This window comes from Antechinus flavipes, chromosome 4 (genome assembly GCF_016432865.1).
Source record: "Antechinus flavipes isolate AdamAnt ecotype Samford, QLD, Australia chromosome 4, AdamAnt_v2, whole genome shotgun sequence".
In the NCBI taxonomy this organism is placed as follows: Eukaryota; Metazoa; Chordata; class Mammalia; order Dasyuromorphia; family Dasyuridae; genus Antechinus; species Antechinus flavipes.
Genome location: NC_067401.1, coordinates 74,737,110 through 74,752,632, shown reverse-complemented (window position 1 = coordinate 74,752,632; position 15,523 = coordinate 74,737,110). Strand labels below are relative to the sequence as shown.

Genomic DNA, 15,523 nt, shown 5'->3' with positions numbered 1-15,523 from the left:
TCCTGAACAAATCATTTAGCCTCTCTGTGCACCTATTTGGTCATCTTTTGGAACAATAATAGCATCTACTACCCAGAGTTGTTGTGAGAATCAAATTTTGCAAAGTACTTTGCATACTTTAAAATATTATATAAATATTAGCTATTATTATGGGGAGTGGACATACACCTACATAGTCTATGCATCAGTGTAGCTATACATGTATATGTATATATGCGAACATATTTATACACATGCACATGTGTATAACAAGATAATCTCCACAAAGATTCAACAAATCATTGAAGTAATTAGGAAAAGGATTGAACTGAGCCTAGAGGGGGAAACCAAGATTTCCAGAGTCTGAAATTAGTAGGGAGAGCATTAATATAGAGAGACAAGGCAGATATCCTGTGCAAAGGCATTAAGGGTAGAGATGTGCCCATTAGAAAAAAAAAAAAGTTTGTAAACCAGTTGGACTGGAGTACAAGTGGAAGACAGTTATCAGCTTAGTAAACTAAACTGGAGCCAGGCTGGGAAAGCCGATGAGACAAATTTGGTGCTTGACAGAGGGACCAAACCATCGGATAACTCCATCACCCCTTTTCTCTTCTCTCCAAACTGCAGGTCTTCTTCCTACCAACCACTAAGCCAAGGGGAAAGTGTCCAGTGCTTCTTTCAGGCCACTTTCCGTTAGCATGAGATCCTTTTACCTTCCCTTCCTCTCTTCTTCCACCGAGGACACTGGGAAATTCCTTGAAAACTAAGTCGCTACACTGAGAAGAGTGAGAGAGTTGAGTGGAGTAGTAGGAAGCTTCCAGAGCCGTAGGCTCCCTTACCGATTGCTTCTGGTGGGGGAAAAAAAAAAAAACCGAGGCTAGCTCACAAACTAAGGACAATAGCTGGTATTTATAAAAGCTCTGTACAAGTGAACCAGCAAAAGAATCTCTGGCTTGTAGGGGAAGGTAAATTAACTTCTCTGCTAGTATTGCCATCCCATGGATGAAGAAATCGAAGGAGAGCATTGCCAGAGACTTCTTTCTGACCGTCATCGCTGCCCAACAACTTGGAAATCGCCTTTGTTTTTCTTAACACTAAGTAATAATTAATTGTTGACGAGGTAAGACCCAGCAGGTCGAAATACTGGCTTCTTTGAGAAAGGCAAAGGCGGGGATGGGGGAGTGGGGGTGATGATCTGAAACATTCCAAGGTGTAGAGTAAAAGAAGCTTTGGATGTAGAAGGGGAAGAGGCATCTGGGTTCCTGCCAAGTAAGATATTTGGTGCGTTGAGCTAGCGGATTTCTAAGGCTCCTTCAAGCTCTATCATTTTCAAAGCACCTTTCACGTAGAGGAAGAGGTAGGTAGTCTAAAGAGTTCTCTTCCCAGAGGCCAGTCCAGGAATCGGAGCTGAGACTCCTAGTTCTTTCAATCCGTGCATGTTTATTTAAGAATGTGAATAAAGATTCTGTGTAAACAACCATTATTTCTGATGAGCGTGCAATGGCAATGAACCGGGGTGGGGAGAATAGCCCGCTCTTTTAATAGCCATGCATGTAAGGAGAGATTGTGGCAAAAGTTGGCATTTAAGGGAAGGCAATTTGTCTTATGGACGCCAGCCAGTCCCGGGGCGTAACCTCGAAGGTGGAGGGACGTGAGCAAGAAGCGTGTGAGTGAGTGAGTGTGTTTGTATGTGTATACAAACATACGGTGTTCTGACCCTCTAAGTTTGCACGTCTCTATGTACAGACGTTTGGTTTAAATTCAATTCGACTGTTCATTAATCGCCCATTTTACACTAGCCTTTAGTCAGGTACAAAGACGAAAAATCCTATTTCGAGGGGCAAGTGAGAGTAGTGTATATAAGTCACTGATGACAATAAATTTTACTGTGATATAAGTACCTATAAGACTTGAGGAAGGAGAGATCTTGTAACTAAGAAAGAACCAAGAAAGGCTTCAAGGAGGAGATAGCCCTTGAATTAGATTTTGAAGAAAGGGAGAATTTTAAACAGAAAGAGATTAATGAGAAAGAGAATACGGATTTCGAACCTGAATAATGCTCAAAAGCACGGAGGTGGGAAAGAAATGCTTTAAGGCAAAACCAACATATTTATATATTAAAAAGGTAAATTCGGGAGTTTTTGTTTGTTTTTTAAAAGGAGGATAAAGCTCCCCAGTTATTTGGGTGTCTACATATTACACGAGATGAACAAACTCCCAAACCGAGATGAGGGGATAGGGGAAGAGAAAGAGAGAGAGACCGAAGGAGTAGGAATATAGCCTCACTGAGAAAATGTTGGCTGCTACTTGATCCTTCAGATCTCCCTCCCTCACCAAAGTCTATATATAGGAGTAACTCGCAACAAATTTGTTGTCTTCAAGTTTCTAGATAAAGTGCAGCAGTGAAGAAACAGGTCACTAAATCATTCAGAGAAGATCTTTCCTTCACCTTGGCCCAAGGTGGGAACTGCACTCCCACCGACCCCGAAGACTAATTGGTCTAAATGTTGCAGAGGAGCAGAGCCTCAGAGAGAAAAGTGCCATCCTGAGTATGGTGAGCTTTTGCAGCATCCACCTATCTAAGTCCATCCTGATTCCTTGGAGAACTTGACTTATTCAGCCTTCTTCCATCCCTCCCTAGGAAGTCAGCGGCCCAAATGAAATCCAATGAAAAACAGACCAGAGAAGGAGGGATAGGAGTGGAGGGGGGGAGGGGGACACAGACAGACAAACAGACAGAGAGACAGAGAGAGACAAAGAAAGAGAGAGATCCAGAGACAGAGACATAGAGAGAGAATGCGACCCTATACTAGCTAATGGCCTTTCTGCTCATCTCCCCTTCCTTTAATGGAAAGGTCATGTCTGTCTCTCTTTTTCCCCTCCCCTTTTTAAAATCTCTTCACCAACTTACTTATAGAAAAGAGCGGTATAATAGTTCTCTGGACCACGTCAAGAGAAGAAGTTTGAAGCCTTGTTTTGTGGCTTTCTAGCTCAGTTCCCTCATTTGTAAATTGGGAGTCTCCTAATCCTCACTTCTCAATTAAGGTGGTGGGTGGGGTCAGACTAGATGATCTCTAAGGTCGGATTCAGTACTAAACTCTAAGATCCAGCCACTTACCTCAAAGGATTGTGGTGAGGCTTTGATGAGATCATGGATGTGGCGGTGCTTTGTGGTGACTTTGAATGCTATCATTATTTTTTGAACTGTCTTCGGGGCCGAGGTCCCCCTTTGCTGGCCAGTGGACAAACATCTTCAGGCCCAACCCTATCTCCTGGCAAACATTCTGCTGCCTTGAGAATCCTTTCTTCAGCTTTGTTGCCAAAGAATCAATGATGAAAGAACAGGGACTGTGGTTAGAGGTCTGGAAGAAGACCAGATTCTAGAGCTGGTGGAGGGTTTCAAGATCGAGCCTCTATGAGGTTCCACTTACACTGGACTTCAGCTTTGCAAATCTTGGGAACTACAAGAGGTACTTTCAAAAAATTGTGTGGGATCCTAAGATCATTTCCTTTATTTTTGATGAAGAAAAATATTTTGCTTTTTTATTACTATGATTATGATAAGAACTGCTTAAATAAATAATTTTTACCTGAAGGAGGAGGGAAAAAACTTTTCAGGCCGTATCCCTACAAAGGTACAAATAAGAACTCGGCTCCCAGTCAAGAAGCAAAAGCTTTTCCAACTGTGATCTTCTGCAGCACTTCCGTGGGGAACAGGAGGGATGGGGAAAGGGGAGAGATGAAGGGAGGAGAGTGTGGAGAACTGGGGGGGAGACATATGATGTTTGTAAATCCTGTAAATAAATAGGCTAGAAATAGCCACTTTCCTAGGATTGGATATGTATGGTTTGCTTTGAAGAAAATTAAAAGAAACCTGCTCTCCTGGCAGTCCTAGTACATGTGATCCACGTAGAAAACCAGTAAATTGGCACTGGGATTCAAGCCAACTGAACCTGAGCCGCATCAGAGGATGAGCCTTTTCAAGCAAACAAAAAGGAAGTGAGGAGAGGGGCATTTGACTGAAGATGGGTAGCAGGTCTGGGTGATTCCTGAGAATAAAAGACGACTGGGGGAGGCAATTATCTAGGAAGCAAAAGAGGTAGAAGTAGAGCGGGTTTTAATATTAAATTATACAAAAGTATAACTTTGAAATTTCGAAAATTCGCTTACTGTGACAATTAAGTATTTGTTTAATGTTGTCACTTGTTTTTGCAACTAAAGCTCAATAATAGAAAAGAGAAGCTGAAACGTGTCCTAAACTAGGAAAACCTGCAGTAGAGCACACTGGTATTTTTTATTGACTCCAATCAATTCCAATAGAACTCAGCAATCCTTAAGACAAACAATACAAGTCATTTATATTTCACAACTTATCTTATTTCAGCTTCACAACAGACCTGCGAGGCAGGTACTACAACAGGTGTTAAGCCTATTTTGTGGATAATGAAAATGAAACTGGAAGATATATCTCACAATTCCCAAGGATTTGAACCTAATTTCCCACAACTCCAAATACAGTCCCTCCTCCTCTCAGAGGAGATGCAGAATCTCTCAAGGATTTGCAATTTGACTGCAGAAAAAGAACGTGTCCAAATAAATATGAACCAAGGGAGAGGGAGGTAGGAGCGAAGAAATACAACGCAATGAGAATTCTGTAGAGGGAAAGATTACTTTCAGCTGGAGTCAGGGTGTGGCAGCCAAAGAAGTCTTCGTGGAAGAGTGGAATCTGAAGAAGGCTTTGAGAGGAAAATACTTTCATAGGTGGAATGAAGAAGCGGAAGGTAAAGAAGCCATACTAGGCGTTGAGGCAAAGGCGGAGAGACCGGGAAGGTCAGAATAATGCAAAAATTCGAGTCTAGAACGTAAAATACATAAAGCTGAGCAATGGGATTATAAAGATTCGTTTCCTTCCTAACGGGATTAGATCTTTGTCTAGACTATTCACTCTGAGTGTGTGGACAGTTAAATGCAGAATAGACATCATCATACAGAGACTTTATAATGTTCTAAAGACACAGGTCAAAAAGTACTTTAGCTTGTACTTTAGCCAGGTAGTAGAAGAAAGAGAGAAGGCTCTTCAGAAAAGGAAGAGTCCTTTAAAGACTAGGATAATCGTCCACAACATTTTGTGCTCACGGATACTTCTCTTTTCCTTTCCTCTGGATCCTGCCCAGCTGAAGAGATATATACAGGGAAAGGAAAATCCTAGCTAAGAAATGTATGGTTTTTGTGTTATTGATTTTTAAGAAAGAACAAAAAAAAAGAGGAAGGAAGGAAGGAAGGAAGGAAGAAGGGAGGGAGGGAAGAAGGAAGGGAGGGAAGGAGGAAAAAGGGAGGGAGAGAGGACGAGGAGGGAGGGAGGAAGAAAAGGAGGAGGAGAAGGAGGAGGAGGAGGGAGGAAAGAAGAAAAGGTGGAGGGAGGGAGAGAGGAAGGAAGGAAGGAAGGAAGGAAGGAAGGAAGGAAGGAAGGAAGGAAGGAAGGAAGGAAGGAAGGAAGGAAGGAAGGAAGGAAGGAAGGAAGGAAGGAAGGAAGGAAGGAAGGAAGGAAGGAAGGAAGGAAGGAAGGAGAATTTCTATGCTAGGAAGAGGGAATTCTTGGAGCTTTGTTCTTACCCATTCTAATCTAATCTAAACAAGGCAGCTTCAGGCTGCAGGAGCCCGAGCCTCGAGCTGGCTTAATATTCTATAGAGACACACACATTGCCTCCACTTTTTTTTTTTTTTGTATAGGAATAAAGTTGGGGCACACATTCACACCGATGCGTCTCTCTTAGTTGATGGCGGAATCCTTTTTGATTGTAGACATTCTCTATTTTGTTCCTTTTATTAGAAATATCAGTGTTAATCACTAAAAAGCAGTAAGAACAAATATCTCACTCTCTCTCAAAGGTTGTGGTGTGTTTACTACAGCTAGCCTATTGAGCCTTCGCAGCGAACAAGATGGGAAGACTAGTTTCGGGTCCAGATATGAAAGACAGGTTTTCCTCTCTAATTTACTCCCCTTCCAAGTCTCTGCCAACTCCTGGTCCTGAGGTCTTTGGTTCGAGTCACCTTTAAGTTGTGGCTCTTGATTTGAAATTACGCGACTGAAGCTGAACCTTAAAACTATAAAAATCACAGGATTTAGAGTTGGGAGGGACATCAGCGCTCATCTCACCCAATCTTACTGATGGGAAAACTGGGGTCCGGAAAAGGAAAGTGAATTTTCCAAGGCTACACAACAAGACAAATCCTTGACTAGAACCCCTCTCCTCACTCCCACGCAGAGCAGTGCACTTTTCCATTACACCACCCTGAACCTTTTACGTTATTAAATTAAGATATATAAAATTTAAAGACTCAGACTCGTCTTTTTCTGCTTCTTCTCTTACCTCCCCCAAAACTAAAAATCTAATTCTATTTCCATTGGGAAAAGGAGGGCGTTTTCCGGGCATAGAAGAAGGATGGCTAAATCCCTGGTGGTAAATCTCCTGGAAGATTAGTTTTCTAAAAGCTGGTGGAGTGCCTGGCTTGGTCCCGAGAGCCGGAGCCAAAGCTTGCGCTTAAAAAACTCCTTCCTTTCCAGGGATCTAGGGGGTCCTACCCCAAAAAACGAGGCTGCGTCTTCTCAGGATTCGATCAGAAATCAAAATACAAGGATGAGAAATCTTGATCCGCAAGGTAGCCAACCGATGCACTTTTCAAAGAGGGGAGAGTAGGATACATGCTGGAGCTGGGGCTGGGGCTGACTTAAGCTCTGATTGAGCACAGATTGCGTTTGTAAAATCCTGGTTCAAGTTCGGCTCAACTGTCTCATAAACCAAAGGCTAAGTTACTAAATCTTTACTCTGGAAAAGTTTTTAGGCTCTAAGACGATTTTCAGCAGTGGAGGATAATAGAACGTGCTTATAAAAAAAAAATCAAAGTGCCTTAGGCTGCTGACGTTGTTAATTTTCATATATTAATAGTCAGCAGTTCGGTGGATAGAATAGCAATGATTATCATCCTAATTGTTACCGTAGTCAGATGATCCTAGACTTGCCTCCAGTATTCAGATCGGTAGTTAAAGGCCTTAACTGAAGCCCTAGAAGGGCAATGAAATTAATTTGCAACTTGATCATTGCACAGTGTATTCCCGATCAATCGCAAGTATCTTGAGGCTCTTGAGGGTGATTTTAAAATGAGTTTTATTCCTAGCTAATCTGTAAGGCTTTATTGGGCCTTTTATCTTTACCCATCTCTTCCTCCCACCTGCCTCCATGACCTCTGTTTCCCTTTCTAAGCTTCTCTTCCGAAGATCCTAAAAAAGTCTCTGATTTAAAAGAACTGGTGTCGAATAGAAAAGAACCTAGTATTGAGCTGGGTTTTTCTACTGAAGCAAATTTATCAAGCGTGGAAAGAAAAAAAAAAAAAAAGTGCGAGACCGGAAACTGAACGGTGGCAAAACAGACCTTAACTTCTTCGAAGGAAAGAACCAGTTACTTGAAGCAGAAAAGAAATTTCAATATTGTCTTCTCTCGCTCATCACTCTTGTAGCCACAGAAATGAGAGAAGCAAATTCTAAATCCTGAACACAATAGGTGGTGTCGGATTCCTTGTGGCAACTGCCTCAGTTTCTCAATTACTCATCTGCCCGCACTCTCACTTTCTCTACCTTCTTGAAAACTGGCTCTGGAAATTGGAGTCCTGAGGGCACACTCAATTCTGCACCTAGCTCAAAGCAATCAGTTAATTGTAGCCGATTAGATATTACTCTTTTTCAACCTATGAGTGTGTGAGAAGGACAGATAGATAAGACAAAGACATACTCGCCAGTCCTTTAGTTCTTCTTTCTGACAACTTCATTAATTCTCTCTATTAGGTCTGATTAAACTTCCAATTGATGGCCTACACACTGGACAGCGAGATCGGAAGTGCCTGCAGCTATTATAAGGGCTTGATATTTTTTGCCTTCCAAGAAAATCTTGCGTGGGGCCCCACTAACAAAAGAAACTAAATTCAAGTTTTCTTATTCATGTGGAGGTGGGATGTATTACTGCCTTCAGATTCTCATGGAATAACAGCATTGTATTGGAAACTATGGAGCATACGTTCTAGTTCAGGCTTTGACACTCTACAGCTGTGTGACTTTATGTAAATAGCTTCTTCACCTCTGAGATCTCAGTTTCCCCATCTATAAAATAAGCACATTCGATTAGAGTAGAGATTCTTAATCTTTTTGAATCATGGTTCCCTTGGTAGCTTAGTAAAACATAGGCGACACCATCTCAAAATAGTCTAAAAATAAATGAATAATAAATCAATTGGATTGATTGCATACTGAAATTCATTATTGAATTGAAAGAATTATTGAATAACTGAAAGAAAAGCTAAATTTCAGTTAATTGTTAATGACAATAAAGATTTTTTTGTCCTGTGTAAGTTCAAGGAACTCCGAAATCTATTTATCCCTTTGGGCCTTTATAGATTCCCCGGATTAGGAATTCTTGGGGATAGGAATTCTCTAACATCTCCATCTAACTGTACGTTCTTCTGACATCAATAACTTGGCGTTCTCCAGAACTGGAGGTGGGCTGGGTTGAACCACCCACAAAGACATAAACTGTCCTAGCTGGTTCCTGGAATCCTCCAGGCCTTACCACCCTACTCATTCGAACAGCTGAGCTAACAACAGTCCCTTCCAAGAGCTTCTGGATACTCCAAGCAAAGGAAGGTGCGGAGGGGAAATTGGTGCAAACTTGTTAAAGTTCTTAGTGAAAGTCGATCGATCTGCTTCTCAATTAAAAGCTCATCTGGGCTGCCTAGTGCCCATTCCCTCTCCCTACATTTCTTCTGCCTAGGTTCTCAGAAGACTCACCGGCTTTCAAGATCAAGAAGTGATCTCACTGAGAATCATTCGAAAGCCCAGACCTTTTGTGCAAGAAAGTAAAATGGTTGTTTTATCGTTGTGGTTGTTATTGACTGCACCTTTAAAAAGCGTTTCTCAGGTATTAGGCTTTCGAAAAACACAATCGTTTCAGGAGCTTTGGGTTGTTACTCTTAACTCAGCTCCTCTCCCTTGATAAGCTGTAGAGGAAGACCGAGATCACAAGCTGCAGTCCATCTGGACTTCGGCAGCCGCCCCTCCCCAGAAAGCCAGGCGGGCTTTACAAACCGTAATAAACATTTTTATTTACAGGACTGAGTCGTTCCCAGTGCAGCAAGTGCTGGGCCAGAATACAGAAAGCAACGCGACCACTTGGTGGGGAGGGGGGAGGGGAGGAGAGACAGTTTTGTCAAACACTTCGCAGTGTTTCTTCCCGCCTCCCTTCTCCAATCCCCTTTACCCCCAAAAAAAATTTTTTAAGGCTTGTTTGGGTCGAGTAAGCATTGGATCATGTTGGAGGGAAAAATACCAATCAATATCTGAGAGTCCCTTTTAGTATAAGGAGAAAGCTCCGGGGTAGTTAGTGAGAGTCACATAAAGCAGAGAGCATATATACAGAAAGGGGCTCCGCCATTGCCTGCGTCCTTGTGGTCCTGTAGTGGTCCATGATATAAATTAGCAAGAAAGGCCCACATGCCAGGGAGTTCACAAAAAGGATCCCTCCACCCTCCACGCCATGCACCTCTCCCTTCTGCCAGCGGACTAGCTGCCAGCCGGCCTATAGGCCGCCAAGCGGAGCGGGCTCTGCGCTTTCGTTAGCCGGGCAGTGGAGAGGCAGCGGCGTCTGTAGCTCTGGGCTGCAGCTGCTGTTCACGCTGTTACTGCTGTTGCTGCTGATGCTGTTGCTGTTGCTGCTGCCGCCGCCGCCGCTGCCGCTGCCGCCGCCGCCTCCGCCGTTACTCGTGGCGGTGGTCGTGGTGGTTGTGGTGTTGAGGCTGGTGGAAGAGGATGAGGAAGTGGAAGAGGAAGAAGATGAGGACTTAATAACGCTGGTCTGGTGTAATAGCTGCTCAGTCCCCTCAGTCCTTTCCGTGTCGCTGGGGACCATGTCCAGGGACTCCGAATCGCTGCTCTCGCTATCCCCTTCCGACCGGCTGGGGCTCCTGTCTTCTCTCTCGCATTCCGTAATCGGAGCAACTCCTGGCTGCTTCTCAGTCGGGTCCTTCTCTTTGTCTTTTTGGGCCTGGGCTTCCTTGGAATGGCGCCACTTCATTCTCCTGTTTTGGAACCACACCTTCACCTGCGGGAAAACTAGGGATGAAATTCGGTCCTTTTTGCTTTCTTTCTGGTCTTTTCCCCCATTTAAGTCCTCGATCTCTGGCACTAGGATTGTACTGGGGCAGGAACTATGAGTTTTACGGTCTATTTTGGAGGGAAATATATTCCCAAAGACCCAGACTGCTGGACCTTTTCAGATCTCTCCCTCACCAATTCTCACCTTGTTATATTCTATTTTAACGGGAAAATTTTAATACACCCACCGTGAACCAATCTAGTAAGAAGTTTGGGGGTAGAGAGAAGGGAACAGGAGAGAGAAGAATCATAACAAGGGGACACCAAGAAGAGTCTCCTGAGTAAGCACTGAGAATTAGTGCAGTCCTTGGGCCTATTTGTGCCAAGTGGTTAATAAGGAGACTATCCCCCTCCCCCGCCCATTAATAGGAAATAAACCAATTCTTCTTGGATTCAAAAAATGTTAGAATTTAAAAACGTGAAAAATAAAAAGGGAATAATAGGGGGAAGAAGGAGAAGCTATATAAATATATATGATCCCCTGGGGGACACACAGCATTCACATAAGTTCCAGCTTCACTTTTAAAAATAACATCCGCAGCTGGTGGAAAACGGCTAAGGCAGGCCAGTGGGGTGTATGTTGGGGGGTGGGGGTAGTAAGAGCAGAATTATAGACAGAATGACAGGAAAAACGAAGGAAAGAGTAGATGATTGAGTCTGTTCCTGTGATCTGAGCTGGGAAGGGAGAAAGGAAGAATAAGAAGAGGAAAAAAAAAAATCTCCTCCCCTCTTCTCCCAACCCCCTCCCTTGCTCATCTACGAAGACGAGGAACAATGATGACTTTTGACAGTCCCCTTTAAAATCTAAAGCCCCCAGAATTCTTAATTCCTCAGACTGTTTTAATCTAGTGTATTCATAGATTTCCTTTTGTGTTGGAGATTTTTTTTAAATGCATAAAACCTGCTGAAAAGCCCTTGCGTGTTTTACGGAAGGGGAAAAAAAAAAGAAAGAAAGAAAGAAAGAAACAGTTTTCTTCTCTCTGTTCAGGAAACTGAATCTTTCTTCAGAGACCGCAGAGTTAGAAAATTCGACTGGCTTCTGCGTGTCCACAGCTAGCGTCCTCCTCGCCCAGTTGCGAGGGGGGGCGGGGGGGAGGGAAAAGGGAGGGGAGAAAGGGGGAATGATGGGAGGGGGGAGGTAAATAATTCCGTTTGAAAAGAGGTTTTCACTTCCTCCCAACGAGGGATTTCACAATCCAGCAGCAACAGAGGCCGGGGAAGGAGGAAGGGGAAAAAAATCTCTCGATTTAAGAATTTTTATCTCCTTTGAAATAATCTGCCTCCTACGGAGAATTGCACTTCAGTCGAGTACATAATTATTATCTCTCGCGGCCTATTGGCTTTCTTGGTTGTACTTTCCTCTATTGGCCAAAATAAACAGGCAGGGTATATTGACATAAATCTTTAGGGCTGGGCTAAGGTCTTTTTCTTCCCCTGCCTCTCTTCCCTACCCCCACCCCTCCATACTCTGCTCTTTTGCAACCAGATATGAGTTTCAATTAAGTCTCATAAAATTCAATGTTTTAATTTTCTCCAGTAAAGGATGGGAATACGTTTAAAATGCGCTTACATATTCCAGAGCAGCACTACTCTGAAATAGCAAAAACTAACAGGGGAAAAAAAAAAAGTCTCCCTGGATTCGAAAGGCAAGAACCCAGGGAGGAAGGGAGCTAAAGAAAGTCAGAGTCTAAACTCGGATATCCCTACGGAGAGGGCCAGCTTTCTTCAGACCTATAGCTAAGGAATCTTACCTGTGCATCTGTCAGGCCCAGCATCGCGGCTAGCTGCTTTCTATCTGGCTTCGTGACATACTTCTGAATCTCAAACCTTTTCTCCAAACCTTTCCTCTGCAGGTTGGAAAAAACCGCGCGAGACCAAGAACGCTTCCTCTTGTATGTTTGTGGCATGGTGTCCTTCGTCAGAACTGCATAGGGACCTGTGAGTTTGGGAAGAAAGCAAGGAAACGGGGAGAAAGCCAAAAAGAGGAGAAGGGAAGGGAAGAAAGAAGAGAAAACAGGTTATTGATAAATACACTAGAAAGCGGAGGGGAGTTTGGTGCACTGACAAAGCAGGTACCATAAATTTGAAAATATTGATTCTAATAGATTGTAGAGCTCCGCAGAGAATTCTACACAGGGATTCTCGGTTCTGTCTCGACAGAGTAAGTTTGAGACACTGAATACAACAAATCTGTCAGCAAAAGCGTGCTAAATGGAAAGGAAAATTGAGGCTGTTATCTGGTAAACTAAAAGGGAAAAAATGTATTTACCTTTCTACTGAATGGTATGGGCAAAAATATAATTTGGTCTCAATGATCCAGATAATTACCTCAAATCTCTCTCTCTCTCTCTCTCTCTCTCTCTCTCTCTCTCTCTCTCTCTCTCTCTCTCTCTCTCTCATCCTTCTTTTCTCTCTTTCTCTAAAAAGGCCCACCTTTTTTTTTTTTGATCTTTTACTACATAATTCTTAATGACTTTACAATCAATTTACAGTCATAGTTGTGTTAAAATATTTTCCTTTCAGCTGATCCACTCACACACCAAGAGTGGGAAAAGTTCCTCCATTTCCTGACCCTACATTCAGTGCACCTTTCCCCCTCCCCCCCCTTCCTTCTCCGAAAGAGGACATTAGAAATGTGAAGCTGCTCCTCAATCACTCAATGGGAAACCTTTCACTTTAGATCATTTAAATCCCTTATCTACCCATTAATGCAAAGAATTTTTAAAACGTTGATTGGGGCTCCCTGGATTCAATAACCTGTATATGTTGTGGGGGGAGGGGGGGAGAGGAAGGGAAGGGAGAGTTGAAGGAGAGGAGGCGTCCCAAGGAGGGAGAATCTCGTATTTGACATTTTGGTTCAATTAGGTTTTGTAGCTGATTGTGCCACCTCTTATCCCCAGGGATAAGATCTATATTCTCAGCATGGAATAGAGTTCCCATAAACAGGATTTCTGTACCTGGAAAAGTGTCTTGAAACTGGTGCTGAACTGAACTTCTCGGGTTTGAGTTTAAGGGACTCAGGATACCAGAGGCCTCGTTAATAGGATCTAGAGACGCGAAGAAGTGGCCCGCAGAAGGCTGCAAAGCGGGAAGGTGAAGCCCAGTTTGCCGGCCCGTAGTTAGTAAGGAGGTAAGATCTGTGTGCACAGGAACAAGGAGAACCCGTTACACCTCCAGTAAATCCACACCCTCAAATCAAGACTCGATATTTTATGTTTCTCCCTCTTCTACAACACAAGGCGTGTAAAAGCACTCATTACACGCAAGTATATAGAAAGTATTTAAGTTTAAATTACACAACGAAGTCACCTGTCAAATATCTGTCCAGAATATAAATGGGGGAATTCGTTCTACACTCTGAACAAGAGGCTCACCGGTTTAAAATTTTTTACCTTCTACGATCATGTTTTTACACATTCTCTAGGGGGAATTTTACTAGAGAACAGAGAAAAAGGAACAGAAAATCTTTCAAAGATGAGCAATTCTAGCTACAGATAGGAGAGTAAGTAAACAGAGAACATAGAATGAGTATATCCAAAATATAATATAGAAAACACAACCGTACTAACGGAGTATGAGTCGTGCATGATTTTTAAAAAATGTTTATGAAAGAATTTTTTTAAAGGAAGGCAAGGTTTAAGCCTAAAATGAATTATGCTATGGTAAAGTTGGCCAGTTTTCTTCCCCATTCTTCCTTTCCCCAAAGCCTTCCTACTAAGAAAGAAACAAGAAGACTTGCAATCAGATTGGGATGGGGAGGAGGAGAGGGAAAGTGAGAGGATGAAGGAGGAGAGAGAGAGAGAGAGAGAGAGAGAGAGAGAGAGAGAGAGAGAGAGAGAGAGAGAGAGAGAGAGAGAGAGAGAGAGAGAATATGAGAATCAGTGGTCAAGGAGAGGCCTGACAAGGGTTTCTAGATCGGGGACCTACCTCTCAATGTGTTGCCTTCCTTCACTTTGGGATCGAACTCCGCCGACAAAATTCGGTCAATACCAAACTTGAGGTCCTTGCTGGAGGGGGCTGGAGTTGAACCGTTATGGTGATGGGAGTTAACCAGCAGCCTCGCCCCGGGGGCTTGGGGCTGGATGGCCCCAGGCCGATGTGCTGCCGGTGGCGGCGGCGGCGCCTGGGGTTGTTGCTGTTGCTGCTGAGGTTGCTGCTGCTGCTGAGTCTGCTGGTGATGATGGTGGTGGTGATAGGCAGCTGAGAGCGGAGACAACCTCTGGGAGAAAGCGGCTGGGACTTCGGGGGGCGCCACCACTGGAGTGGGTCGCAAAGGGGATCCAGCGGCAGCTTGAAATGGAGCGTGGGGGTGAACCGAACCCAAGTGAGCTGTGAGGGCTGTGGAAGAGCCCCCAGAGAGGGGACTCTCAGCCGCTGCCCCCGGCTCCCCCACACCCGCGTGCAGGATGTCTGCAATGCAAAAGGAGGGTTTCTTGACCGCGGCTGGATCCAGGGAGAAGGAGCAGCCTGCTGCGCCGGCCGGGGAACAGTAAGCCGCCGACCAGAGGCTGAAGTTGGAGGCGTAGAAGGGAGCCAGCCCCGCCGCGAACATCCTCGCTCGCTGGCCGCTGCCTCCGCTACGGCGCCGGCAGCCGGGGGTTGAGTGGGATGGGGAGGGGTGGGGTGCAGGGGTGGCGCTGTCTACTGAAGGCCAGAGAAGGAAAAGAAAAAACAAAACAAAACAAATAGCTTTCGTTTCTCCTCCGAGCCCAGAGTGAAGACTGAAAGGAGCGGAAACTTCGCAAGCCGGAGGCTAAGACCAGGCTCCAGGACTAGTCACTTTCCTTACCCCCAACTGCTTCTCCACCCACTTTAAGAACAACTCTGCGCTGCCTCGCTCCCCGCTGGCCGTAGGCGAGTGAGGGGCCGCTGGGAGGTGGGGAGGTGCGGGTTGGCGGGGGCGGAGGGAGGGAGACTGCTCACCCCCACACACACCTCCAACAAACACGCAACTCTTGGGAAGAGTATAGAGAAAAGGAATAAGAGATATGAAAATGAAAAACCCAAACAACTAAACCTTAGCAGCTAAATTTAAAACAACAGTAACAATTATAATTTTAAAAAAAAAATTTCTCTAAAAACTAGCAAAGTTTTGGCAGGAGTGCCTGAGTCAGCCTTGGGGTAGGACCTCAATCTGGATGCTCATTGGTGTTACTCGTAGCCAATGGGAAATGGCCGGGAGGGAGGATTAGGAAGAAGGGGCGTTACCAGTGAAGTCGTCCACGCCCAGACCACGCCAAAATAGCGGCTGCAGTATTTGGAGTTTGCTTCTGTTGCTTCTTGTATCTTTTGTTGCTAAAGGGGTAACTCTGGCCGATTCGGCCCCAAAGCACCCCTATATCATCA

At 44.3% G+C, this 15,523-nt stretch overlaps 1 protein-coding gene across 2 annotated transcripts; it reads right to left on the bottom strand.

The window, feature by feature from the left end:
• Positions 1 to 9,103: 9,103 nt before the first annotated feature.
• HLX (H2.0 like homeobox) lies at positions 9,104 to 15,227 on the bottom strand. 2 transcript variants are annotated; one of them, XM_051993338.1, is made up of 4 exons: positions 14,105 to 15,227; positions 13,135 to 13,314; positions 11,929 to 12,113; positions 9,104 to 10,124 (listed from the first exon to the last, which is right to left on the bottom strand). In XM_051993338.1, the coding sequence occupies exons 1-4, from the start codon at positions 14,727 to 14,729 to the stop codon at positions 9,603 to 9,605; spliced, it is 1,512 nt and encodes a 503-aa protein (XP_051849298.1). In that variant the 5' UTR covers positions 14,730 to 15,227; the 3' UTR covers positions 9,104 to 9,602. The 2 variants fall into 2 exon arrangements, with proteins under 2 accessions (XP_051849298.1, XP_051849299.1); XM_051993339.1 differs by lacking the exon at positions 13,135 to 13,314 and having other exon boundaries at positions 14,105 to 15,226.
• Positions 15,228 to 15,523: the final 296 nt, after the last annotated feature.

What these genes read in the sequence shown, in the direction of transcription:
- HLX (XM_051993338.1), bottom strand. Translation starts at nt 14,729, where the DNA reads ATGTTCGCGGCGGGGCTGGCTCCCTTCTACGCCTCCAACTTCAGCCTC. An exon ending in GGAAGGCAACACATTGAGAG is followed by an intron (nt 13,315 to 14,104) that starts GTAGGTCCCCGA and finishes CTGTGCACACAG; the next exon opens with ATCTTACCTCCTTACTAACT. An exon ending in GTTTCAAGACACTTTTCCAG is followed by an intron (nt 12,114 to 13,134) that starts GTACAGAAATCC and finishes CCAAACTCACAG; the next exon opens with GTCCCTATGCAGTTCTGACG.